This window comes from Meleagris gallopavo, chromosome 12, assembly GCF_000146605.3.
Source record: "Meleagris gallopavo isolate NT-WF06-2002-E0010 breed Aviagen turkey brand Nicholas breeding stock chromosome 12, Turkey_5.1, whole genome shotgun sequence".
Lineage (NCBI taxonomy): Eukaryota > Metazoa > Chordata > Aves > Galliformes > Phasianidae > Meleagris > Meleagris gallopavo.
Window position 1 is genome coordinate 17,154,302 of NC_015022.2, and position 25,958 is coordinate 17,180,259.

The 25,958-nt window shown below is 49.4% G+C and overlaps 1 protein-coding gene across 1 annotated transcript in view; it reads right to left on the reverse strand.

The window, feature by feature from the left end:
- IGDCC3 (immunoglobulin superfamily DCC subclass member 3) overlaps positions 1–25,787 on the reverse strand; it is a 76,216-nt gene extending 50,429 nt beyond the window's left edge. Inside the window, 2 exon segments of the mRNA XM_031555226.1 lie at positions 23,603–23,908; positions 25,766–25,787. Coding sequence (XP_031411086.1) covers positions 23,603–23,908; positions 25,766–25,787 — 328 coding nt within the window.
- Positions 25,788–25,958: the final 171 nt, after the last annotated feature.

The window sequence follows — 25,958 nt, forward strand, 5'->3', positions numbered from 1 at the left end:
TGCAGCTCTGGTAGGGGCAGGGCAAAGAGCTCTGATCCTACAGCCTCCTGCTACCTCCCACATGCATGCTTTGATTTCCAGCACTGCATGGGATTCCCCTGCCACCCTGCTCAGAGGGATCTGCAGGAGGATGTTGGCTGAGATGGGGGGAAATAAAACCCAACCTCAACAGGGGAACCCAGAGCATCCTCAACACCCAGAGTGCAAAGTCACAAATCCCTAGAATGAAGGGGATGTTTTCTGATGGCAGTCTTGTTATTTTAACCAGCTTCTCTGATTTTGGGGGCTTGGATCTGATTCAGAAGGGCTTATAGCCATCCACAGCAGGATGCATGACAATAAAGGCAGAGAGCCCAGTCTCCAAAGGGAGCACCCCTACGAGCCAGAATCATGCTCCCAAGTCTCCCAGGCATGTGCAAAACTTTGTTAACTCGCTTTGAGCAGCATTACTCCGACAGAGCTATGCTTTTTCTGCTCTACCTCTATGTCTCAGCCCCACCACCCCAAAGCTGGCCCTGCAGTATCCCTCAGGCTCAGTCCCATGTCCCCCCATGTCCCCCCATCCCACAGCAGCTGGGCACCAGGTGAGCAAGGAGCTGCTCAAGGGGCTCGCGGTCCCCATGACCCCGCTGCTCCTCTCCCCATTCCCTGCCGCCCGCCTGCCTTTGAAGCTCGGCTAATGACAAAATGACATCCTGCCCCTTCCACCCCCCTGCGCAGCCATGGGGCCCCTCTCCTGACCTTAAGGTGTGACAGCTCGTCAGGTTCAAAGCCCGGGGAGGATGCTCAGAGCTGTGGCCATTTTGCAGCCCCAGAGGCGACAGCGCTAATGGACGGTGCAAACCATCATGTTTTGCCTTTCCCCGCAGCCCCCGAGCACTCAGGAAAACAGTTTTCCCTTTTTTTTTTTTTTTTTTGTTGCCAGCTGAGATATCAGAAGATTCAAACACAACACTGGGAGTTTGTCCTTGGAAATCAAGTCTTTCCCACAGAGCTCCTCGTGCCTCCAGAGCCTCAATACTTTATAAGGTCTAATTATCGACTCACGCCAATGGGGCACTGATCGCTGCTAAGAGAGGGATTGGATGAAAGCAGCTCTGTTTGATTTAATATGCCATTACATCAGGCTCCCCTTACCTGCTTCTCAGCTCTGACACTGGTGAGAATAGCCAAGGCTTTATCTCCTCAAGTGTCTCCTATCTCCTCTTTAAAAAACAATAATTAAAACACTTGAACAAAGCCCTCCCAAGGTTTCTGAGCAGACAGGGAAAACATTTTTAATCTCTCCCTCCGCAGTTTAATATTGGCAATCAGTTATCGTGGGCTCAGATTTATTTAATAGAACATACAGCATGAACAAGCAACCGTCTCCTATTAGAAGCTGGGGATGCAAAACTCCATCACTGGCGGCTGCAAGCGTCATAAAGGCCATTAAGGGAGCTAGTCTGCCTAAACGCACATAATCAGCAAATTTATGGCCTGTTCCTTCTGTGCAGTGAGGAATTGGTGGAGGAAACAAAGCTGTGAGATGCTCAGGAGCGTCGGCTCCCTGAAACCCGCAACAGTTTGGTGCAGGAATGCACCATGTGTGCGCACCGAGCGGCCCGCGCTGATTTAATGGATTCCCCCAAGGGCTTTGGTATGGGTTTTATAGTGCATAACTAATACTGATAAGCAGGCGTGATAAGGTAGTGTTATTACCCAACTAATGGGTCACTTCATCCACAAATACTTTTTAATTTAATTGAAAACAGCAACACGAGCTGCCAGCAGCCAAACCTCTGCTACCATCGGCACCAGCATTCCTGGTGGTGTTCTGCTTTCCCCTTCCCACCTTCAGTAGCTCCTGAACCATGGCAGATGCCTCCAGACTGTGTTTTGTGACTACAGATTCACAGCCGAAGACCTCTGGATTCAATTCAGCCGTGCAGCGAGGGAGTGCAGCTCCCAGGGACTTCAAAGGGAACTGCATCCATCACTTTCAGCGGGGCTGAATTGCCCTTTGCTTATACCTACCTCCTCAGGTCTGCCCTGAAAAGGAAATTCCTTGAATAACTTTCATGTGCTTAACCCCTCGGAAATGGTAGGCATTAATAAAGCCCCCCCCCCAGCATCCGCTCACCCAACAGAGGTTGGAGGCCATCACAGCAGTGATGCTGGCTGGTCATTAGCAGAACAACACACTCCATGTTTCCATTCTGCTGGAGAGCAGCGTGTTGCCCGCCTCTCCCGAGGACATTCCTGAAGAGCACAGCTCCCATTAAGCAAATTGCTCTAACGAGAGCCTGGCCTCCTTTAATAACAGCTACGAGATCAGCTGGAGATATCAGATGAACTTCTCAGTTACTGGGTGCTAGGGGAAAACACCACAGCTTCTGATCCACAGGGAAGAAAACATTTTCTCTATTTTCTCCCTTTCCAGTTGGCACAGAGCTAGCCCTGCTCCTCGGGGGTACTTCGGCCCACTCTCACCTCTCCTCCGCTCGGTTCCATGAGGTGCAGCACATGGCAGCTCCAGCTCGGCTCACGCTCACAAATCAGACCAATGCCTATTGCTGGAAACGAGAACTGCTGAAGTATCAGAAGTTACCTCTCCGACTTGTGCCTACAAACACCAGGAGAGGCGGCAAGCCCCTGCCCTGTTTAAAATCAGAAGTTTTCTTTCATTAAACGACAGGAAAGGCAGACCCCCTCATCCACCAGAAAGCACTGAGGTTTGCAAAGCAGCAGCACGTCTAAAGGAAAATAAAGCGTTTCCCAGCCCGTCTGTGTGTGCATTTCCCTTCATTAGCACTAAGATCAACAATTTAACAGGAGGCAGCTAGGGGATAGCAAGACCAATCCAAACAGTCTTACTTAAATTCCATCTAAATGAACCCAGTTTTCTGGGCTTTTAGCAATGGAGGGATAATGTATGGCTATTAAAGAGCATGTCAAAGCCCCAGTCACACAGTCTGGGCATTCAGTTAAAGCGAAGGTCACAGATATGTGCCCCGGGGCCAAGAGAAAAAGGCTCAGAGGAAGAGGAGTGGCCATCTGGTCCCCCGCTTATGCAGAGGTCACTGCTTTCTGTCACCCCCCCTCCCCGTGGCCTCTGACTTCTAGGACTCAAAGAGAAAAAAAAAAGCCAGGCATGATGAAAGCGGAGCCCTGATGTGCCGAGACAACTTGCTAAAAGAGCTCTAACTGAAACCAGCCCCGTGCTCTGTGCGGATCAAGGGACAGCTCTCACCCGCCGGCGCCCGCTGCGGCTCTGCCGCGTGTTTTCCACGCACGGAAAATGCCTGGGACAAAGCCTGGAGCGGGGCAGAAACCTGCAGCCCTCCAACAGCTGCAACGGGGCAGCAGCGACCTGGTGAGATGCGCACGAATACAGCAGCATAGAGGTCGGGCTGGAAAGCAGGGGCAGGACAGAAGCACAGCCTGTTTGCAAAGGTCTCTGAAGTGCCAGATCCTTGCACATGCCTGAGAGCAAGATTGATGTTATTCATGCCCAGCGTGCTCGCTTCCTGCTCAGCAATGGCATGTGCACTGAATCGAATCCACTAATTGTTCTGTCCGCGTTGCCATTTGCAAACTGGATGGCTGAGGAGCCAAGAGAAAATAAATGAGGTGTTTATGAGAAGGAAGGCTGGTTTCATACTCTTTAGAAAAGCTGAACAGCGCTGATTCTCCGTGCCCCAGCCCGGGCTTTCTGGGTGAGATGTGACTTTGAGCTGTGAGGGGCTTTTATGCCTCCGGAGATACCCATTCAGCATTCAGAGCAGAAGGGCATTACAGCAACTCTGCCATTTATTTTCAGAGTAAACAGGTTTCTTGTTCATTAATTACATGGGTCTTCAGATAACACGCACCATTTCCCATTACCTGGGCTCCGTGCAGTTTGTTCCCTGCGTGCCTGAACACTGCAGTCGTTTTATCAAGCAATCCCGCTTCATTTTAATCTGTGATTTATCTGAGGGCCCAGCATTGGTGCCTGAAGGGTATTGTTTAAGTAACAATACTGATGTACACATTCCCACATCAAATGTCAAGGGAGAAGAGGGCTGCTCCGAAGGATGCATGGACTCAAAGGAAATCATTAAAAGCCACTGGCCTGCAGAAACCAAATTGGATTCCAAAAGAAAAACTAACAGCAGGCAGGAGGCCACTGGCAATCAGGCACAGCTTAGGGGGCAACAGCTCAGTTTTCCCCTACAAACTCTCATCATCACAACCCAGGTTTCATTTTTAGGCAGTGACAGTTCCATACTTCAATTCCTGGCTGTGCGGATCGGTATCGTTTGGATTTAATTCTTATTTTTCAACATCACAAAAAGTCCCTCTGAGGCAATGGGGACCCCTCACCTCCTCACTCCCCAACAGCTTTGCAGCCATTGGAAATTAGTGCAGTCCCATCAAAAGCAACAACTCCAATTAAAAGCTCTTGGAACCTTTCCCACTTTACATCCCAACGCACTTCTGTTACAGCACAGCTCAAAGAGAGCACAAATCAACCTGAGGGAACACAGTTCTGCGACAATCAGGAAGGAGTCACCTCGTGTTTGCTGCCTCTTCCCCTGTTTGCTCAGGGGCAGTGCTTACTTCTAGGATGCAACCTGCACCACAGTTGACTTAGGAGCTACTTCTAAATGAAGGAGCAGGTACAGAGCTATGTAAAAGGTTTATCAGTGCAGGTTGGACTGGAACCTCTGAAGGGTAGCAGGGAGAAGAGTTTCTGGCTTTAGTTTTTAAGTAGTTGTGTTATTAATGTCTTGATCTATGGAGGATTTGGGCCGCACTGTGAGCACGGGTGTCATCAGCTCTTTCCCTCCCTGAAGGCCAGCAGTGTTGGTGCTCTGCAGGAGCACAGGACACACAGCTACAGCCAAACTCTGTAGCAGCTTCCAAGACAAAATGGCTATAAAGGTGCTCCTTCCTTTGGAAGCCACTACAAAACAGAGGGAGAAGGGAAGGATGCCCCAAGAACAGTGAAGCTGCCAAGAACTGAGCCGGGCTGTGAGGTCCTAGGGGCAAGCACTGCTTTCTGAGTACTGTGGGACGTGGTGACACCACTCCCAAAAGCAACAGCATCATCAGAAATGCCACTTACTGCTCAATCATCAATAGACATCGTTGTATGCAGCACAGCTGCACTCTGAATTCAAACAGCAGCTCCTAGATAAGCTAGAAATGTAATGGATCTCCTCTCGAAGCAGTACAAAATACCAATGCCTTTAGGAAAAAAAGCATTTCCAATATACTTCACAACAAGGAAAGGATAGAGGAATTAGATGCTAATTCATCTGCAAATATAATTAAAATCAGCAACACTAAGACTTCATTGTTAATCTACTTGCATGTCCGTGTCATATATGCAACAAATCAGAAACAGGCCCATTAATTTACAACTTTACATATAATATATCCAGAACGTAGCATAATATGGCAGGAATATACAGGCAGTTCCATCTAAAACTCTGCAGTTGGTAAATTAAATCTATTTGCAGCAAAGTAAATTGAAATACATACTGAACTTATTACTGTGTCTAGTTTAATATCTACAAATGGGCTGGATTTCTCCAGGTGAATGTTAGCCATATGCAGTGGAAGAAATTTGGCTCTTTCCATCCCTGCTCATATTGCTCTCATCCTAGGGGTGCTCCCAAGCCCTGATGCTGCTGGGGTTTTGAGGTGGATGGTAGGGGGAGTTGCCAGCATGCACAATTGCCAAAATTCCACAGTCTTCCAAATGTTAATAGGAATAAACAGCATCTTTTCAAAGCATGGGTGTGTTTTGTAGTATCTGAGTGGAAAAATGGCCAAATCACAGAGTGGTTGGGGTTGGAAGGGACCTTTGAGATCACCTGATTCCAACCTCACACTATAGGCAGAGCAGGGCAAAGGGAAAGAGCCTTTAGAATAACAGAGAACAGCAATGCCAGAAAATAAAACATATTTTGCTGTGGTACTTAAGGAAATAGAAGACAACACAAGATGTAGCAGTAAGGAACAGAGCTGTTTTGGAACACTTCCATGGAAGCACTGTTTGGAAACTGGCCTAGCAGAAAACATCATGCTTTTAATTACGCAAACGAATCTACACAGGGGCCACACTCACTACATACCAACAGCCCCTTCTCTGGCACTCCCCAGAATCACACCCGACTGCAAAGCTGTTATTATTCTCAAAAAGGAGAAGAGTTTCACTGCTGCACCACGAGGCTGAACTCCAGCTGAGCACCACTTGCAAGAGGCACTCCTTTCACTCGTCCTCCTCCAACGCGAAAAGTAATGGGGGAAAACAGAAAATCACAGGCACCTCCTGGATATAAAGGTGTTTTAGTCCTCTGCAGAAATATTTAGATGCTTTCACACCCTGGTGACCGGGCACCGAGCTTCCAAACAACGCAGCCAGCCGGAGCTGGGCTGTGCTCTGCTAACTTCAAGCAAAGAATATCAGGAGCAGCACATGAGCCTACAATCAAATTTAATTTTCAGAAAAAAACAGCCCTCGTTCCACCCCCGCCAGCCTGCTCCTGCCTAATGGGCTTTATTTAAACACAGCTCACAGCAGCTCTCCCCCCACCCGCCAAATACTTTCAATCCATAATGCCTGAAAGGATCTTTCCCTGGACCTTGCACGGTTTATAGGGTTAATTGAATGCACACTGATCTACTAAGTGTCCAGAAGAAGAAGAGCCATTCTTTAAGATGTCATTTGTCCCCCCCAAGGTCGGACCTCCCCCGGCCCCTCAGACAATGCTGTGGGGCTGTGCCTGGCCAGCCCTGGCCCCAGTGAGGTTATTGTTCCAGGGCAGGGGGGGCCCTTCGGAAACAAAGCAAAACAAAAGAATCCCTGACATGCCTAAAAAGGAGACTTCATGCCAGAGCTAACCTTTGAAGATTTATTCCCCGCTGCCCTTGTGACCCAATTCAACCTCCATTACTCAGGAATTCCCCAGACAAGCCCCAAAAGGCAGGGATGGAATTTCGGACTTTCTAACTCATTTGTTTGTGCAGGACAGGGTGGTCTGGCAACCCTGGCCAGAAAGGGGACTTGTGCGCTGGAGAGGGGCGAGGTTTGCATAGATACACATCTGTATTTATAGGTACTTTAGGTATTATATATAATTATGATGATTCCCTTGCCCTCTGCTTGAAATGACAAATCCCCACCCTACACAATGCGACACAATTGTAATAGGCTTTTGTGTGGTTGCTTCCCTCAAGCCTTAGAAGCTGCACACTTCTAGGGCTGGAAACTGGACGGGGCAGGGGAGGGAGAGGTTCATCTACATTATAAAACTGAAGTGTGTTTCTCTTGAGAATATCTCCAGTGGAGTGAGAACTTGGGAAATGCTCATTTGAGACATCTGCTGTGAAAAACACCTCTTGCAACAAAGGGTTGGAAGAGCTGCAGGCAGCCCTTAGAGCAGGGCCGCGGGAAATGCCCGGACAGATGTGTCTGTGCCTGGCAAAAAGTCAGACAAACCCTACAGGAAAGATGCAAGAGCCATGAAGTCAGACAGACCCACCCTGCTCATGTTATCTCCGCATCGCTCTTCATCTGCAGATGGCTGCAACAGCACCGCTGGGGGCAGTGGGAAGAATCCAATTTAAGCACTGAAAACTTGGAGGAAATAGCTTGGGAAGGAGTCATAAAAATGTCACACACGCCTGGTCTCATTAGTCCAGCAAAGGGACGTGTCCCACCCGCCATGCTGAATGCAAACTGAGCCAGAGCATGAGATCGTCCTGGGGGACAAACGGTGCAGCCCTCTGAGCAAGGTCCTTGCAGCCCTGGGGTCTGGGCAGTGCTACGTGAGGTCTGTGGCACAGCACAGCACTGCCTGCTACGCCAGGCTGGGAATAACAGGGAAGCTGTGCTTGTGCTCCGACCAGACAATGCTGACAGCTGCCTGAGAAGTGCTGTGTTCCCTCCAAGCCTCCTGCAAAGTAATGCAAGCAAGATTTTTAGCCAGTGTTTTGCTCTGGGCTCGCTAATCAGCCGTGGCCTCCCTCGGACCCTTGCTCCAGGATGGCAAGGGGGATTTTGCATGCCTCAGGTGCTGGGAACAATGAGGTCTCGCTCTCCGGAGGAAGGGGAGAATTCTCTCCCCACGGGTAGCAGTGGGTTAGAAAAAGTGCCTGGATGGAACATAACTGCTTGCATCCCCAGCTGCCCACTGGCCCTGTGCTGCCTCCATATCTTGGGAAGAGCTCAGGCAAAGGTCTATCTTTTCCCAAGATACCATCCCCACACAGAGGAGATCCACTCCAGGGAGCAGTCGTTATCCCAGCCCCACTATGTTGTGCTTGGTGGAAAAAAAGTAACATTTTTGCTAAGAAATACCAATGGAGCTGCTGAATGCCCCAGAAGGCACAGCCTGCATGCAAGCAAGAAGCCAGCAGAGGCTTTTCTGCAGGTGACCTTAGAGACATTCCTCTCCATGAGACAAGGTGCTCTACACTCACCAGCACAAAACACATCGTTGCTGCCTTCTTTCAAAAGGCCTGGTCCTGCCTGCTTATGTTGGGAGTAAGGCAGGAGAACAGAGCGCTTGCGGGCCATTGAGCATGACATGGAAATACTCAAAGCCAACTGCTCCTCACAGAGCCAGAAAAGCACCACCAGCACTTGAAGCTCACAAGCACGGTGCGTTTAAACACTGAAATGGGTTACGTGCAACAGTTAATGAACTTTTTGCCATTTGTGCTTCTAAAAAAATCTAATTAGAACAGGAAATTTTGACGTTGGCTTTGAAAAAGCATGAATGACTCCAGCAGAGCAGGTCTGAATTCCCCTCCAAGCACCAATCAGCTCCGCAATAGAGCTCTGGACTGTATCAGCACTTTCCTACCCCTCCTGTGTCTTCAAGTCCCCTCTGAAAAATGACAGTGATAGCATTCACCTGCTTTGCTGGCCCTCACTAATCTTGGCACCGTCCTTTGTAGACAGAGAGCTGTTCTCAGCTTGAACTGTGCTGATATACACCAGCTGGATATCTGTCCCATTAAAGAGTAGGTGTTACTCAAGTCTATGTTCAATACCTAGGAAACAGGCTTGGGAAATGAGGTTATGCACACAGCATGGTGCTGCACGTAAACTAGTAAAAAGAGCTCTCCTTCTGCCTCGCTGATGCAGCCCTGAATGACTGGCTGATTACTGCACCTATATACAGTAAGGCTACACTGTAAATATGTCAGCATGGTGTCAAACAAACCTCAGAAGTGGTAAACACAAGGTGAGAGTCTGGAATGTAGAAACAATCACACTTTTTGCTGGCATTTGCTAAGTACATTGGCTAAATGTCTGAGCTGCTGCAGGAAGGAGCTTCACTCAGCACAGCACAAACCACAGACATGGATGCAACACAGCCTGTCGGGCTCACAAACCAGGGAGAAATTGTCTGCAAAATTCACCATCAGGTTATCTGAATCCCTTACAAAGTTACAACAGACTTACTAAAAGCCTCTTGGGTTTCTTCTGAACCTTCTCTCCCTAAGGAAGTCCTCAGGGGACATCAGCATTAAATCCCACGTAGCCACAAGACCTCAGCTAAAAGCCCCGCACACCCAAAATGCAGATGTGTCCTCCAACACACACAGGGCAGGCTGCAACACCCTCACTAAGTAAAACTCAATTAATCTCCTGACCCTTCTCATTAAGATAAATGAGGTCTGACTGTCACTTTACCTTGCCACCCTTTCACTTAAAACTGAGAAGGAAGCAGATTCTTAATTAGCATCCATTACGGGTATTCACAGGTCTCAGTGTAAGGAGTAAGCAATCTGCTATGGCTTAGCAGCCCTGGGTGACATCCTCCATCCCTGGGGGATGCCTGCCTTGTGCTGCAGGGGATGGAGCCCCAGCTGTGGCACCAGGGCAGTGCTACATCTCACCTCCAGCACAGAAGGCAGCCAGGTGCCCACGTCAAACACCTACAAGGTCTGTGTGATCTCTGCATCTCTTCACTGTGGTTAAGGCTTAAGGTTTTCTAGCTCTTAGCCAAGGTAACTCATCCACTCCAGTTAGAGCCAAAAATCCCATTCGCTGTCAGATGTGCACAAACTCTCATTAGCAGGGGAGAGCTGGATGGTGAATGAGCAACCCTGGCTGCCTTGCAGAGAGCTTCTTTTGTTCATGCCAGAGAGCTTCCTGCCACAGAATGCACACAACAGTTTCAGGAAGGATTAAAAAAAGCAGGTGGAACAGATTCAGGCTTTTTATACAGCCAGGGTTTAAGAAACTCACTGAGGAGCTGCAGCTACAAGGCCATTCTGACACAAACTGCAGGGCCCAAACAAAACCACGCGTACCCTCAAACATCCCAGTGCCGGCCACCTCTGACCTGCTTGCGATGCCTTCTGAAGCACAGCTGTAATCCTCCCAGGGCACGAATGCAAAGCGCAGCCCTGCATCTCCCAGCACTTCTCACCTGCATCTCAGGGAGGGGCTGCTACAGGGAACGTTAGTGAGGAATAGGAAATCCCTGGGCTGCTGAGGTTGTCCCAGTGCATCACACACCGAGGTGTGACCCAGGCACTCCTGCTCCACCCGATGGGACAATCAGCTCCTATCTCCAATGAAAGCACTGTGATCTCCATCGAGGAAGAGCAACAGATTTGATCCCGTAGGAAAAAAGACAAAATGGTCTACTGGCTGTTTTAAGAATTCCCGACTTGAGGAAGATGGGACTGCAGTTCAATTTTATCAGCTGCTCAATAGGTGTGTTTAATGAACTTCATCGCTACCTGGCTCTCAGCTCAGATGGGGATTAGCATTAAGCTGGGAGAAAACAAAGCAATTTGATGGAAAAACACAACTGAGGGAGGAATGCTATGGGGCCAAACCCATTAAAAAAAAATCCCCAAATATTCCCACGTTATAAAGAAAATAATAAATCTCCCACAATTCACCTTTCAGCAATCCTCAATTTATTCCCCATTAAAATCTCCTGGTTGTGCAAATTGGATTCAAATGAACGTATTTACATTTGCAGGAGGAACCCGACGTCAAGCTGTCAAAATGTCACTCTGTCACTCATGTTTTCATTGCTCCCTGTCACAACAGCGAGACGTTCCCCTCCCCAACGGCCTCCTTGGACACAAGGGAATGAGTGGCGGGGGGGGACGGCTGCTGGCGGGGCGTCTCGTGGGGATGCCATGGTGCAGAAGTGTTGTTTGCCCGCGAATCCAGGCCCACCGGGCCCTTATTGGCATTGGCCGTCAGCCAAGCGCCGCCGGCGCACAAAAAGTCAATTTATGTGGGGATTTTCATTGACTGGCTGCCCCTCGTTCTTCATGTTTTTAGGGCGACTTATTACGAAAGCTGGCACCGGCCATACGCGGAGCTCTCGTGTAATGGTTTGACTCCGTTAGCAGCACCCAGGATGGAGACTGAATTATGGCTGGGGTTGCGTTCAGCGTGAAAAATATGTGTTATTAATTGAGGATAATCTACTGTATGTCAGGGATTACGCTGCTCCTTTCGCTTTCCTTAAAACCAAGCCCATGGGAAAAGTCTTTAGAAACAGATCAGACCCATAAAATCCCTCTGTTCTATGGGAAGTTTCTGAAAGCAGGAAAAATCTCCAGAACAAAAGTAAATCCCAAGTAGGGCCAAGATTTACCACTTGAGGCTACAGGGGGAAGGGGAAGCAGCAGTGACATTGCATGTGGGGTGGTTACAGGGCACAGGAGACAACCAAGGAAACAAAATCCAGGAGACAATCCAAAATAAAAGTAGTCTTTAAGCTCAGATCCCAATTTTTATACACAACTGCTCCCAGTGCAGAGATGGGAGCTTACCCATGCACAAGAATATCCCATGTTTTATTGATCGTACCGAAAAAATACAAAGCACATCTCCTGAATGCCCAAACCATGGGCACGAGACTGCACCAACCAGAGCCCCAAACCCCCCTCTCAGTTCTGCACTGAGATGTTGCCTTCGAGCTCATGACCCCAAGCCTACATTGCAAAGACTTAAATGCCATCACTTCACATACCAGCAGGAAAAGGAAAAAACCACAAAATGAGATTCACAACCCCGTGCTCTAACAGGGAAAGAAACTTCCAGTCCTGAAGCAATTGTCAGTTTCTCATCCTGCAAAGCACACGGGGCTGCTTCCATAACACCCAGCAGTGATCAGCATTAGGCCTTCTTAATGTGTCTCTGAAACAATAGCAATTACAGAGTCGCCCATTCATATCTAAAGGCTTAGCAGACTAAAACTTCCCTCAGGAGGCTAAAGACATTTCATTGAAGCAATTATATTTATGTTGCATTAAAGTACTTTCCTTAGAGCCCCACAGTCACCTTTATACATAAGAAGCAGAGCGGTAAGGAGGAGCCATCTCAACCCATCCAAACTCCTCCAAGCAGACATTTTTGCCTGTTTAAAGACTGCTAAAACACACATCAGGGTTTCTTGCTGCCTTCTTTTTAATGTTATTATACTCGCTCACCCGTGGCATCTGACATGCAGATTGGAGCCTATTTACATGACAAGGAGCCAAAATGGAAGACACTCATCAGTTTATTCCGCTCTCCCAGCTCTTGGAGTCTCATCAAGGAGCCTGTGATGTCTGGCAGTGTTGTGAGACCCCAACTTGCGGTGTTCTGCACCTCTATCAACCTTAGCTCTCGTTATGGTGAGATGCTTTCAAGCTTTTTTCACTCCACTAATCATGTATGCTAGAAACAGGACTTCAGTATAGGAGAACAGCCAGAGGTCAACAGACAAGCGAAAGGAATTAATAATTTGGTAGGTTTAAAAATCAAAATTAAATATCTGAATTCAGAACCAGTGTTGTAATTTTGGGAGGGGAGAGACAGCCTGACTCCGAGCGTTTGAACACCAGAAGCTGTCAGCACAGTACAGTACTTATTTTCCTTTTTTCCTCCCCTTTTCCTACATGAAGCAAAGCAGTCCTCCAGAGATATTCCACCTATGTATTTCAGAGCATGCAGTCAAAAATCACGTTGTCCCAAAGCCCTGCGATCCAGCAGCTGAAAATCTCTCCCCTCTGCGTGGCTCCAGCTGCTCCCTCCCAGCACCTCTGGGGCTCCTGGGCCGTGCCAGCAGCTAAGATCCAGGGCTGAAAAGACATGTCTTGCAAAGCAGACGCTCTGGGGGAGATCTCAGCACTACTGCTCAGAGCACTAAGGAGGGAACAGCTTCTTTGTGTTCAACCCCTGGCTCAGATCTGGGCTCCCCATCTCCCTCCCAAGCTCTGTGCATTGCAGGGCAATAACTACCGCAGCTCTGCATGCTGGTGCTGCCCAGCTCAGTGACCCAAAGGCATTGCCCAGAGGCTGGGAACCGGCAGCCTGACTTCTGCAGCTAGCAGAGCATCTTGCAGGCGTGAAACCCATCTCTGCTGCCTTGCTGGACATCGCTGGGAATGCCATGGGCTGGGCTGGCCTCTGGTCACAGTGTCATGTCGCATCCAAGCTGTCCTGGCCTAGGGATGAACTCGTTGCCATGGCAGGAGTCAAGGCATGCGTCGCGCTGCCGGCACGGCTTTTTGTTGCTTCGTTCCCATCCTCTCGCAGTGCTGGAGCAGCCCAGCAAAAGCCAGCTGTGCGGAAAGCCCGAGGGCTCAGCGCTGCATCTCCCTGCTGCGCACACTGCCTTTCCCCTGGGCTGCCTCCCGCTGGCAGGACAGCACAACAGGGGAGAGATGCCAAAGCTTTGAGGCAGGAGCTCCGACCTCTGCAGAGCAGGCTTTAAGTGACAGCAGGTAGCTCACTCAATAAGGAGGTCGTCTCCTGCAATATCACCCTGGGCACAGCCAATGTGTTACTGCTGCGGGGATGTTTGTCACAGCAGCAGTATCTTTTAAAACACCTCTCAGCTTTGATTAGCCTCGGTAAAACTAAGGGTCTCTCTCATTCATACATTAACGAGTTGCTGAGGTTGGTATCCCTCGTCGCTACGGGCTTTAACAAGGAGAAATGCAAAGGTGGACTTAAAAATGAAAGCGCCGCTCCTTCCTGAGCAGCGGTTTCAGTGCCTCTGAGATTACAAGGCAGCACTGCTCTGCGTGTCAGCAAGCCTTGCCAAAATAATGAGCCTGCTTCCGTCCCAAACAGCTCCTGTTGCACTGGAGAAATGAGCAGAAAGGTATTATGGGCTCACACTCACCAGATGGATGTCCTGCTTTGTTCTCCGCTTACAGAAAACCCTACACATACAGTTTGGATTATCTTCATTGTAATTCTAATCACTGCCTCTCTGCAAGGCAGGGAGGGAAGGAGGGATCCTTGCCTTGGTCAGGAGAGCTAATTAAAAGTTGTGAGCCATCCAGGCTCCTTCGCATGCAGGAAGCACTCTTTGGAAGAGCAGGTAATCTCTCATTCTTAGGGGAGCCTAGTTAGTGAAAGAAAAATTAATCAGGCTTCCCTTGGGCAGGGCGCTGTGCAAGCACAAACCCTGCTTCTCCTGCAGGACCACAGAGGTGCTTCACATGGATGCAGGCTATACAGAAAGGTTTGTATGTGGTCCGTGGGTGCACAAATGCCTCTGTATGTATATCCAGTGCTGTCTTTTCTAAGTAGCTGCCTAGGAGCTGTAATGGGGTTGGACAGCTCGAAGCAGCGCAGGGCTCCAGCCCAGACCCAAACAGCTGGGAGGGGACCAGGAGGATCAGAGCCTCCATCCCCAATTCCAGAGAACAGATGGCTGTCACAGAGGTGCCCAAGGTCAGTAGGATGCCATCAGTGGAGCCAGGCTTCCCAAGGCATCAACCACCACACTGCTTTGGCCAAAGCAGTCATACCTGAATCCTTACAGCCAGCTCCCAGGTGCTGTGCTTAGGGTGCAGACAAGTCTCTGTCACTTTGATAGGTGATGGGCACCCCACTGCTCTGGGTTTCTAGGGCAGAGCCTACAGAACCCCAAGTGTGCCCTGGAGCGTCTCCTCCACACCCCCTTCTGCACAAGCCCTGTATCTATCTAAAGACAGATTTTTCCCAATGCTCATAAAATATTTCCAAGCCTTGTTACCTATGGGCTCACTTAAGATAAATTATTTTTATATGGACTTCTTCTTTCCCCTCTTTATTTTGGAGAGGGATTTTAAGCTGACCTACCTCTCCCCTCTCTGTGCGTTAGGATCACCATGGAAAGAGGCAGTCAGGACTTCCCATGTCACTGCAAAGAGCTCAAGATGAAGCAAAGCCCTCAACCAAGACTTCCAACAGCTCTCTGGGAGGGAGGAGGCTTATGGAAAACAAACACCACCAGACCTCAGAGCTGTTATGTGAAAACCAGAACCCCAAAACGTTGAGGAGCCAAGCCACAGGCTTCCACTGCATGGGACGGTGGCAGGGCAAGCACAGGAGATGCTGAGCTGCAGGAAAAACACACAGCAATGGGCAACCACACCAAGAAACAAGGGGAAACAGGACTGCTGCTGTTGCCTGATCCTTGGGGAGTAGCACGAATCCTGTCTTTGCTTCATGGGAACCCAGCTGCCCTCGGGAACTCTCCTGGCAGAAGGATGCTCTGCTTAATGCTCCTATCTTTATGCCCAAAGCAAATCCAAACACAAACAAACAGGATGCGTTTCTACTAGGTCTAGAAGGATCTGCAAACTGACTTTAAATGGCGCCGCTTAGACATCTGCAAACAGCTTACCCCCAAAAACACCCCCAAAAACTCTCACCTTTCCTTTTATGTGAAGACTTGGGAGTGGCCAAAGAAACACAAGAAAGATCCCGATGCTGGCCAAAACCATCTCGCTGTGATCCACAATGACTTGATGTGGCAGGATTGCTGCCCCTGCCCTTCCTGGGCACAGCAGGCAGGAAAACACTTGGTTTTCCCATGATGAATGAGCACAGAAGTATTGATCAAATGCAGCAGAGCACAATGCTGCAGCTGAAGTATGCACACACAGAGTCTTCTCTGCTAGGGCAACACCGTCGCTCATTTACACACCAGCAGCCTAAAACTCTCTCTTTTGTACATCCAAATTGATCCTCACTCTTAATTAGCGCTCTCAGTTGCAGCTAAATTTCATTTGTTTCTTCCAAACGTGGCCTGATCCATTGTCCCTCTCCTCTGACCTGTGAAAATTAGACATTGAGCTCAGTGACAGCGGTAAGTGCGAAATGCAGCATCAAAGGGGCATAATGGGGCCTCAGGACTGACAAAAAAACACCATTAATCAAGGCATGCTCAAGAGGTGCCAACTTACAGAGGCATGTGAGAGGTGCTGGTCTCAGGGAGGAGGGACAGGAGAGGATTCTGCCAGTACACAGAGAACATCTCTGCTCCTGGAAACATCCCAAGGATTTGTCTGCCTGCTCTCTCAGGGATCTCCTTGGCGCGAGGAGCGGGGATGGAGCTTCTCTCACGATATCATTGCTCTGCTCCAGCTGCAGCCTGGCCCCTACTGCTGTCAGGAGTGATGTGTGGGACACCCCACGGGATCACGAGGGGAGTGTCAGCACTTCCTCCTGTGCTTCTAGAGCTGACACAAGTGCCTGCAGGCTCCCAGAGCCGAACATGGCATCATTCAGACAGGAGAGCCCAGTGCTGAGCCCTTGTGTCATCCCAGGGCCGAGCCAAGGAGAAGGCACAGAGAGCACTGGCAGAGCACAGCGAGGCAAAACTGGGGCACAGTCACCACATGGAGCAGGGCCCTGCAATAGGACTGCAGCTGAGAGGTAAAGGGTCCAACTTCAGCTGGTAGAAGCAGAGAGACTTTCAATATCAGGAGTCCAAAGCTACGAGGAAAATCTCTGCAAAATTCCAACCTCTGCAGCCAAGCGGTGTGCTGAAACCCTTTCCTGCAAATCCACGTTGTTAAACAGAATAACTTGGACTCAGCAAATCCAAATGACTCTCACTTTCAAGGTCCTGCATTCAGAAGCCCACAATGGAGAACAATGAGGTAGAGAAAAAAACGAGGATCTTGACGCCGCATTCAGAAGGCCATCTGGTCCAGCCGGCGCAGCCAGCGCTGGGAACGGGCAGCGTTGTGAGTTGAGATTTAATCTGAGCCACTTATTGAGTGACCTCAGGCGAATCATTTGACCTCCTTTTGCCTCAGTCAACCCAACTGTAAAATTGGGTTTAAAGCAAGAACCTCTCTGAAAACCATATGCTGTGCCAAGGAGGAGTGGGAGCAGATCCCCTTCCCAGCAACAGGGCTGTGATGGTGGGTCAAGCCAAAAGTGGAGCAGAAAAGACAGGATCCAGCATCCCAACTGCTGTCTGCTCACTGATTCGTCCCTCCCAGCTTCACACCATGCTGGGGAAGCACGCAGGTCACTGGGGGACTGCCTTTGCTCATGTCACTTCCGCACCCAATGACCTCAAACATCCCAAATCAGGGTCCTCAAATCCCAATCTCACAGTGGGATCAGGGTGAACTATACAGCCCTGAGATATCTCTACCTACAGCTTCCTATGCCTCTTTATTTATTTGTATTTTGGGCATTTTCAGTAACTGTGAGTCACAGGCACGATCAGAGCTTCGAGGCAAAAGTAGCAGTACTTTCCTTTAACTTGCAGACACTTGCTGTTACCCACCAGATCAAGAGCATCGATTGCTATGGTCAAACTGGAACGTTAATTCCTACTCACAGCCTTGCCAATGAAGGGCAGCAGGAACACAACCCACTCTCACCTGAGCACCAGCACTGCGTTGGCCTTTTGGCAGGCTTGCAGTGAAGCAAAGACGCAGATGAAACAACTCCCCGTTGTCCGTGGGACAGCTTGTACCCCAGGTGCTCAGAGGGCTTTGGAATATAGCACTGACATGCACAGGGGTTTGCAAAGGGCAAATCACCCCATGTTCAGAGAAACCGAGGCACAGCTGGTTGGGGGGTTCGGCCTTTCTCGGGATATGAGAATGAAAGCCATACCTGTGGCACCATGCTAGTACCCCAGGCAGAGAACTGGGGAGCATCCCCACACTGCAGAGATGGTAGAATTTCTGTGCTCCGAGAGTTAATTGAGACAAATAACTCAACAGTGCTACCATTAATGAAATTCTTCTGATATATTTCCCCTGAGCTTTCTATAAATGACTAAGTGACATTACTGCCTGCAGTGCAAACCCCCAATATGAGAGATAACATTGCCGGAGCGAAGGTTGGCGCATCTACGTTAGAAGCCTTGTGGAGAAGTGTGAGATGATATTTAAATAACTATCACACTGCTACGAAATGAGCAGCCGAGAGAAATATGGCCTTATAATACGCTCGAGTCTCAGGACGGATTCTGGCTCTTAGATGCAGACATTGAAATGCGGCGGGTGGTTAAGTGATAAACTCTTTTAATCCCCCAAATTGACAAGAATTGCCAGCCAAATCTCCCCGCTCCCCTCAGTGGCTTCTAAATCTGTATGCTTGCTTTGCAGCACATGTGGGGCCACAGTGTAGATGTAAGAGGCAGCATCATGTGAGCCAGAGTGTTCTGGAGGCAGCAGGAAGAGCTGATGAAGGGAAAGAACCCACTCACCATCATCTACCTCTCCTGGAAGCCTCTCAGTCTTTTTGCTCCACTCCATTTTATTTTTTCCTTTTCTTTTCCTGTAGCTCCTCTCGGGTGTTTTTCCCCTGAGAACCACTGCTACACACCCAGAATTAGTTCTGGGTTCACCAAGAGCTGTGAGAACGCAGAGCACAGACATCGGGAGGATGGAGGAAGTTTTAGGAGGAAGTTCTTCACACAGAGGGTGGTGAAGCACTGGAACAGGTTGCCAAGGAGGTTGTGGATGCTCCATCCCTGCAGGCATTCAAGGCCAGGCTGGATGTGGCTCTGGGCAGCCTGGTCTGCTGGTTGGCGACCTGCACATGGCAGGGGGTTGGAACTGGATGAGCACTGTGGTCCTTTTCAACCCAGGCCATTCTATGATTCTATGACCAGTCAGAGAAACACAGCAGGTATCAACACGAAGCCCTTCTGCTCAAACTCAATATTCAGCACTAGAGAAGAAAGAGCATTAAATGCAAGCGGTCACAAACAACAATTGTGTTTGTGAGTGCAGGAAACCTGGTATGCAGCACTGGGTGTTAAACTGTGATAAACTGCAAGTGAACAACAGCCAGAAGTTGCTGGGAGGAGCACAACTGTATCTGCAGAGCAGCAACGTGACACCAGGACACGTTCTTTCCCACCAGCACGTGTCTCACACCCCAGAACAGACCACCACAACAGCATCCCATCCCAGCAGTGAGAACAGCCTCACACGGTGCAAGCACAAGTGACAGGCGGGGCTCTGCTCACACTGAAGGCACAGAAAATCCCATAGGAAACACATGTGTTTAAGGTCTGACTTCCCAGACTCAGCCTGCACCCCACAGTGGCACTGCCCAGGAAATACCTTGGTGACAAATTTGGTGCCACCTTATATAAACCTTAATTTTAAATGCTAACTTCATAATGAGTGGAACAAAACTGTGTAAAAACATTTCACACTCTAAGCCTGGTTTGATCCCCCCAGTATGGCCTTCTTTTGTAATTACATCCCTTTGTGATCTCACTCTAATGCCTTGTATTGTGACCCATAAAATAATCAGCCCCCTTTGTCTCTCTCTAATCCTTTTAGACTTCCTTCTTGTCTCTACACTCTTATAAATGCTGCCATTATTTGGGCTCAGCAGCTCTTCCCACCACCCCAGAGCCTGGAAAAGGGGCTGCAGGTTAAACCCTGAATGTATTCCGTGCAGAGGAGCTGAACCCATGGGAAGATGTGGGCTGCTTGGAAAGCCCCACAACTCACAACCTCCTCCCCTCAGCAGCAGCTTAGCAGGGAAAACAACTCGTGAGCATGCATATTCAGCAGACCTCCCTCTTTTTATATTTTGTAAACGGCCTCCAGACCCTCAGTCTGGGAGTCTGTGGGGAGAGCAGGCTGACCACAAGATGGGCTCAGGATGGCCAGTGGGATGGAGGAATGGGATTCAGGGCTAGATGCAGAAGGGAAGGAGAAAGGGAGCCCTGTGGGCACAGGGGATGCAGGGTGCTAAGATGGGTGATGAGTGGTCCCCTATGGCAAGGCAGAGGAGGAGTGTGGCACTGCCAGCCCAGGTCTGTCCAGAGCTGCTCTCACATCCAAGCACTCACACACTGGGCCCTTTTCAACAAGCTTCAAGAAATGTCTCTGGATCCAAGTTGCACGATTGACTTACTTTCTCTTTTCTAATCTTTTTTTAATAGCACCAGATCAAACAGTGAAAATTGCTACTCTCAGGCTGGATGCGTGCAGAGCCTGAACCAATACCCAGTTAGATGGTGATTTCCAATTAGTGGTAACTGCTTGTTATTGAGTGATATAATCAATGGGTCTTACTTCACTGGCCGGGCTGTGATTTATGATGATGCAGAGCCAGCTCCATCAAATTACAGCATTGGCAAAAGGGCTGGAAATGCCACGAGACAACATGAGGAAGGCTGAGCTGAGCAAAGGGCAGCAGTGAGAAGAAAAGTGGAATCAATAGCCAGAGCTATAAGAGAGCCACAGGTGGCTGCGGGTCAGGGAGCTTCCAGAGGAGCGGGGTCCAGAGCTCAGGGGTGTCTTCACCCACAGACAGCAAAGGCAGCGAGTGCAGACGGGCTCTGCTTTCTGGATGGGAGGGACAGCCACAGCCAGGCTCTCCTGGACACCGCTGCCTCAGGAGAGCACCAAACTGATTTTAATTAAAACAGCACCGAGTCATGAGAAATTATGAAATTGTCACGAGGGAAAAGATCTGTATTCAATATACTGATCAGATCATAAAAACATGCTGCATTCCACCTCTTCAACCCACACACCAGGCTCTGAACAGGGGCAGAGACGCCAACCAAGGGCACTCCAAGCAGTGTGCCAGGCACAGGGTGGGAACGCCCAGGGCCCCTGCCTGGCTCAGCCACGTGTGCACTGCTTGCACGTTCATTCAAAAGGAGGTGACAGCACAAAAATATGAGCAACGTGCTTCACACACAACTTGCCAACCCACAGAGCAAACAAGATCTGCTTCCCTCTGCTCAGTATCTTTGCTTATTAAGGACAAAACACAGAAATTCCCAAAGACTTCAGACTTCCTAAAATTTCGTCAGCCCGTTTGTAGGAGGAAGGTTTTAAGAAGCGTTCGTTCCACGGGTAAACCGAGGCAGGGGAGTAATAAGATCCGGGGCGGATGGGACTGACAACACAGGCTGCCCTGTTTCCCACTTCTACACACACCTATCCCCGTGGCAGAGTTACAAACTGCAGCACCTCGGTTGTTTCCAGCTCGTGCCAAAGCGGGGATATCTGCCCTCCCAGCGCCGGCAGAGCCGCACGCGCCGCGGCTGTGAGCCCCATATTCTTCCACTTAAACTTCGCTTCATGCCAACTGTCAGAGTACATTTGAAACATAAAAATATGATATCCAGCCCACATTTCCTGAATGCAAATATGTACATTCCTCCGAGCCAAGAAGATTATATTCCAAGCAATATTACAAAGCCGGGGTCTGTAATGGTGATATGAGACTAACAGCGTGCCTTTGAAGACAGCAAAAGTGCAGCGGAGCTCTCGAGGGGCTCTGCTCTGTCAGATCCTTTTTATTCCTCAGTAGCACGGCCTTGATCAACTTTCAAGATTTCTGTTTGCGAAAGGTTTCTGTTTCTCCTTTGCTTTTGTGCTCAGATGTCAGGCTCAGAAGGAAGAAGAGATCAGCGCTGGGATGAGGTTTTACCCACTGGCAGTGTTTACTTTGCTCAGGTCTGCTCAGCGCGTGGCTTTTTTCTTCCAGGCAGCCAGCACCCATGGCTTCAATGCAGTGCTCCTCTAAGATGGAGCTGACAGTCCTTTGCTAGATTTGATTATCTGGAGCATGGAAGATCACTGTTACCCGCAGGTAAATCACCGTGAGATACAGAGGCTTGAGGAGACAGCTGGGATCTGTTCTCAGGAGGTAGAAGCGAGCCCTGTGCTCCCACCCGTCGCGCCAGGAGCTCAGTAGGGCAGCAGGTTACACCTGCCCACAGCTTTCCTCAGTCACTCCTGTTATCAGCAGAAGCTGTGGCATTGAGGCCAGGTGCCCTACATTCTGTGCTGGTCTCACCCAGATGTTTTCTCAGAGCCTGAAGCCAGAATGGGCTCCTGAGCATCTTCAGTGTGATCCCTTTTTTGTTTTGATTCACACGAAGATGGCTACAAAAGGAAATGCTATTCGGGGACACACAGCACATCACATACATATTGATGCCAGAGCCAAGATAACAGTGTTTATTGACAATCTGCTATCCCAAAGGTAATTCCTCTGGCTCTCATGTCTCCTGTTTACAGGTCTGAGAAGTCTGACACTGTGCTTGCACGTCAGCCAGCTCCCAGCTCATAAATGCCAGAGCCATTCACAAAAGCGCTCCGAGGTTTAGCACCACAAGACTGACAAGTTTTAGATCCAGCTGCTAATCTGGCACGGACCCAAAGCCCTTGGCTCCTGGACAATGTCATTTCTTACACTACTGAAAAGCTAGGTTTGCAGATGGCCACTTCATGCACTTGGGAATTGTTAGACACAAGGGCTGAAGTGTTCCCTTGGTGGGCTGCCAGCGGACCCCAGCGCAGCGGGGAGCGGGACGCAGAGCTTCAAAGGGCCCCCCAGGCTGGGGACTGCCACCAGGGGACCCTGGGTCTGGCCCCATACTTTGCCATAGACTTTTCTGCTTTGCACCAAGAAAGCATGGGGTAGCTTGCATATACAATGGAAGAAATACTAAGGGGATTGCACACTAAGAATAGTGGTAGCCACCTTCCAAACAAGTTGGAAGACAATTCAATAAAACTTAATTTAAGAGATCAGCATTTGGCCAGGTCTCAGGATCTTATCAGACACCCATGTTCCCAGATTTACAGAAATCATACTTAGCAGCAACTTCTCATTACAAGCAAAAAGGATGAGCAGCAGTCTGAGAGCAAAGCCATCTACACAAGGACAGAAGCCACCGTGAACAGCTCCTGAGCTCTGCTTCAGTCTCAGGACAGATCCACAACCAGAGCTGGCAAAGGGGGAAGCCACCAGAATCATACAATCACAAGGCTGGAAACGACCTGCAAGATCATCCAGTCCAACAGCAGACACCCCAAGAGGACCACAGCCACTGCAGCATTTCCAGATGCAAGGGGCTGGAGTTGCAGCCGGCCCTGTAATTCTTCCTCCCCCACCTTTAAATTTCATTCCCTCGCTGACATTTTCATCTCTCTCCTCCTCCAGGCTCACCCACCAGACTATCTGTCTGATGTTGTTAGCCTTGCCCCCAAAGGCACTGCCACGCTTGATAGTAAATAAGACCTTGCTGCCTCCACACTGCCTGTCTTAAATAACAAAATGAGAGAAACCATGACCTTCTGAAGGTCTTCGCCTCTGGTTTGGGAAGTACTGCCTGCCAAGCAGAGCCCGTCAAGCTGCAAAGCTGACCCTGGTTTCAATCTCCCTGCCGTGGGCTGGCTCAGGCCACCGAGGGCCCCATTCACCCCTGCCTTGAGCACCTCCAAGGATGGGGCACACACAGCTCTCCGGGCAGCAGTGCCAGGGCCTCACCACCCTCCGAGTAAAGAATTTCCACCTGACCGCCCACAGCAGAACCACAGCGCGAGGCGCAGGCAGGACAAAGCCTCTACTTACTCGCTGCCTGGATCTTCGCCTTCCGGCTCACCACCAGCCCATAATGGTTTTGTGCCATGCAGTCGTACTCGCCCTCATCAGAGGAGCCGTCTCCCCGGACCCTCTGGAAGCGGGAGACGTACAGCGAGCCGTTGGCCAACATGAAGGCGTTCTCGCTGTCCACGATCATGGCGCCGTTCTTCCGCCACGTGATGGTGATGGGCTGGATGCCTTCCACCTGGCAGTAGAGGATCAAGGGCTGCTCCTGCACCGCTATGTCATCGCTGGGCTCCACAACGAACGCCAGCTCAGAGGAGTGACCAAAATCTGAAAAGCAAGGAGAGAGAAGGGCAACACGTCAGCAACAAGATGAAGCAACAGTCAACACTAAGGCAGCTAACAGGCCGTGATGAAAACATTCCAGAAAAACAAGCAACCTTTGGGCGTGCTTTGCATCCAAAGGTTTTGCCCTCAAAATCCCGGGTTCGGTTTCCAAAGGCACATCCACAGACACAGCCCTCCAAGGCTGAGATAAGTTACTGCAGAATTTGTCCCGACAACAGGCAAACCCTCGCTTCCCATCGTACAGATACACACTCGTTTACTTCTTTTGCCAACTGAACGTTTAAACTCTATGTCTTTGGCCTGCTATGCTTCATTTGGTCCAGCACACCTTTTTAGGGTATAATTTGCCATACAACCATGATTAGGCACTACAGAAGAAGACAGAAATAAAGCTACTGTTTAAAGGTTAGCCCAAAACACACACTGACACGAAAGACCAAGAAACAGGAGTCATATAAATATTTGAAGGGTGTAAATGCAGTGATGGAGGCAATTTTTTAATTTATTTATTTTTTTAAGGGGAGAGCAATGAAGAAATTCCAGAAGAGCAAGAAAACTGCTATTTCCGAGCACAGGGAAAACCATTCTGGCCGTTCTCTTATGCAGCTCCCACAGCTCTGCCCTGACATCCAGCTTCCCCCCTTCTCCTGGGCTCCAGGGGCCCAATGCCACGGCTTCCTGCAGAACTGGGATGCATGTGGCCAACATCTCCCAGCAGACAGAAGCCACAGAATGGTCTGTGTGATGCCTGCCTCTGGCAGAACCCAGCACAGCCAGGATCCCACCATGAAAAAGGTCAAACTGGGTGGAGAGCAGATCGTTAATGCATGGGAGGAGTATGAGAGTGTTATCCTAAAAGAAAAGAAAAGAAAAAAAAAAAAAGAGGGAAAAAAAAAGAAAAAATGCCTGCCTTTTTTTTGCTCTGCAAACCCAGTGAGATTTTTTCTTTCTTTCTGCAAATCCCCATTGCTTTCTACGGCAACTTAAATTGGATTACGGGGGATAAACATTGAGTGCAACCTGAGCCAAGGCAGATGGACGGAGCAGACAAAGAAGGCCGGGGTAGTGCAGGCAGGTCAAAGGTACTGCTGTCAAGGTATGAGTGTGTGCAGGGAATGGACAAACTCTACTTAGTGACAGACACCTAAAGCACACACTTTATTAACCCATTAAGTCTTAAAACATCAGGCTAGCCCCAGCCATCTCAGTGATCTATCGTCGCTGTGACTCCTCTCTTTATGAGATAGCCTTGGGGTCCTCTCTGCAAGTTACACTGCAGCCAGCACAAAGCCATCAATTACTTTATGAAAATTAAGGAATTGAGATGAATGCTCTGCATTTTTCTGCAAAGTGGACAGAGCCTCACCAGCACCAACCACACTGGGGCCCCACCCCATGTTATGCAGGATAGGGACCCCCTCCTGCCTCCCCACTGAGCTTCTGGCTCCCTACAGACTGACCAGGAATTTAGGATTTAACATAAAAGACAATCAAAAGAAAACAACCAACACAAATCCTAATGAATTAAATGCTCCTCTTCCCCCAGTTCCCGTGTGTTCTCAGATAAAACAGCTTATTATTATATGTACAATAAAGGAAGAAAGGAAGAATCAACATAATTACATGCCCTTCCCACAATAGCTGTCATTATAATAACCATCATTAAGGCGTGTGATTGGAGATAATCATGTTTACCTCCATAAACATTCGGTCTGCATCCAAACCACGGGCTGCTCGAGCAGCAGCAGTGAGGGCACTCACAATTAGGACTGGTGCCCTCCAACACAAACTGGGCAGGGATGGCTGCTGGCTGCTCCTGGGGTCTCCTTGGGACTGTACCTCCAGGTGTGACACTGGGCATCGACTGCTTTGTTCCCTACAGATGCCTGACAGCACCAGAAGCACCCCAAATTCTGGCTCCTGGGATGCTTTTCTGACCTTGAAGAAATCCCACTGCCACTTTCCTGAGCTTCAGGGCAAGGCAACCAGCTGATGGTTGCATGAGGAGAGGGAAGCCCAGCCCCTCCATACA